The following is a 2,264-nucleotide window of genomic DNA, read 5'->3' as shown; positions in this document are numbered from 1 at the left end:
ATCCCATTCCCACATTCATAAGGAATGGAGTTTAAGCAATTTTCATTCCTTAAAAAATTGATGATGGAAGTAATCAAAAGAATGGGAAATTTCCATCAAAATTTTCCGTTGCGTTTTCGCGAAAGAGGCTAAATGTGAATTACTCTGATGATCAAGCATGAAATTATTTGCTCTTACACCAACCAACCAGGAATTTGCCACGTAAAACAAGAGTGAAGCCGAAGTGCTGGGTCCCCCACACATCGTGGCAATATTTTATTGGATATCTAAAATAAAGTCACCGTGACAATAACAAGTCACTTGAAATGAATGAAGGAGAGAAATAATAAGAGGGATGAAAGAGTAAAGAGGAATGGTCAATCAGAATAAAAATGGCAGTGCCATTGGGGATGACAGTCTGGATGGCGAAGATGGTGTGGAGGGCTTTGAATGGCTGGCTTTCTTCTTGCTTGACTGTTGCTGATGAAGTTGCTGCTTCTTTAAGAGCCGGGGATATCGGCCCTTTCCACGTTGGCTGATTCATTCTCTTCATTCAATTCGGTTTGTTTTTGTCTCTCTATCCTTATTCAAAAGTTTAATATTTCTATTAAGCTTGATAATTGAACGCCTTTTCCATTAATTAAAAGAATTTTGCTTTAATTATTAGGTTTATGTATGCCTTTAAATTGCTCGATTTTAACTTGGCAGACCATAAAGGAAAACCTTAAGAATATGTCCAGAAGAGTGGAATATGAACCGTGAAGATCCAAATTCAAGTTTCAGTCAACGGATGTTGTCTAGAGATATTGCGTGATTGTTTTCCAAATCCCAGATTCAAATCAAGCCTTGATGTTAAGCAAGTTCCAGAAGAAAGCTATGTGGTTTGGTATATTTAGATTCTTGACTACTGAAGGTATGATTATTGTATATTATTTGGCAACATTGTATAGCTATAAATTATTCTCAGTTTGTTATTAATTATTGACATAAACAATTAGGTATAGTTTTTTTTTTGGATATATTTAGCCAATTGTTGTATCTCTATGGATCTGTGTTATAGGTGGATATTATGATGCTGTATGCATATTAAGATCAGTTTTAACATTGAATGAAACCAATTGGTTTCTCGCTAGTTAAGAGTTTGGAAACCAAACTGAGTTGCTTGAGTTGAGTGCTAGGGCCTGCAACCCAGTACTTCCTGCTGCTTTATCTATTATCCCATCCCATGAAATTAACATACTGTTTATGCTTAGCTGTGTTCTTCATTCACTGATTTACTAAGCTGTATAACAACTTCGTCTTCTCTGGAATCATGAACAGTTCTTGTAGCTTGAGTCCCCTCGTCCTAGTCAATTCCTCATTCTGAATAAACCCTTTGATCATCTTGTTCCACGAGGGTAAATCCCTTTTTTGGCATCTTCTTAAACAACTCGAAAGTCTCATTGAGCGTCACATTCTGTGCATGACCAGTAATCACTGCATTCCATGAAACTAGATTCCTTTCCTTTCTGGCATCCTATCAATACCAACCTGGCAACCATTGCAGTCCAAGAAATCACATCTCTTTTAGGTATTACATGACACAACCCTTGCGTTTCTTCAACTCTCCCACAATTTTCCAGCGCTGTAATTATAGAATACCATGACAGTACATTTCTTAGACATTTTGTCAAACTCAAAGCCTTGTCAATCAACCCCAATTAGATGTACGCATCCATCATGGGTTTCCAAGAAACCACATTTTTTATCAGCATTTCTTTGGACAACTGCTCTACTTAAAAAATCAGATTGTATCTCACGTAATCACTCATCATTGCTGTCCACGTAACCACATTCTTCTGAGCAGCAACCCTATCAGACAATTTACTTGCTTCTTCAATCAACCCAGATTTGATGTACCCTGAAATGCTGTAGTCCATGTAACCACACATTTCTCAGGCATTTCATCAAACACTAGTGTTCACAAATATTACCTTCTCTACTTATCTTAGTGATCAGCCAATTGGATCTTGCAATGTATGGACTGAGCTATAATCCCTTTCTAGAGACATTGCAGTTGTGGTTTTGGTGATCACATGAGTGTTTATTGAGTGGTATTATTAACATTATTTTTCTCCTAAACCAAAACTTGAATGTAGATTGTTCTCTTAAGAGAAAACCCCATTATATCTTCTATATGGGAATAAGAAATTGGTTGAAGTAGGACGCTCAAAGTACGTGCTATGTCTTTTTCACTAGTTTGCGTGTTCAATGAGCTTTATTTTATTGTACTGTGTATGATTCAC

General features: G+C 36.7%; 1 protein-coding gene across 1 annotated transcript; it reads left to right on the top strand.

The window, feature by feature from the left end:
• The first annotated feature begins 316 nt into the window (after window positions 1-316).
• LOC116132397 lies at window positions 317-1,069 on the top strand. Its single transcript, XM_031418047.1, has 2 exons — window positions 317-540; window positions 688-1,069. Exon 1 carries the CDS (start codon window positions 372-374, stop codon window positions 516-518), a length of 147 nt encoding a protein of 48 aa, XP_031273907.1. The 5' UTR covers window positions 317-371; the 3' UTR covers window positions 519-540; window positions 688-1,069.
• Window positions 1,070-2,264: the final 1,195 nt, after the last annotated feature.

This window comes from Pistacia vera, unplaced genomic scaffold (assembly GCF_008641045.1).
Source record: "Pistacia vera cultivar Batoury unplaced genomic scaffold, PisVer_v2 Contig250, whole genome shotgun sequence".
Lineage (NCBI taxonomy): Eukaryota > Viridiplantae > Streptophyta > Magnoliopsida > Sapindales > Anacardiaceae > Pistacia > Pistacia vera.
The sequence above is the reverse complement of the archived record's forward strand: the minus strand, read 5'-3'. Positions and strand labels throughout refer to the sequence as shown.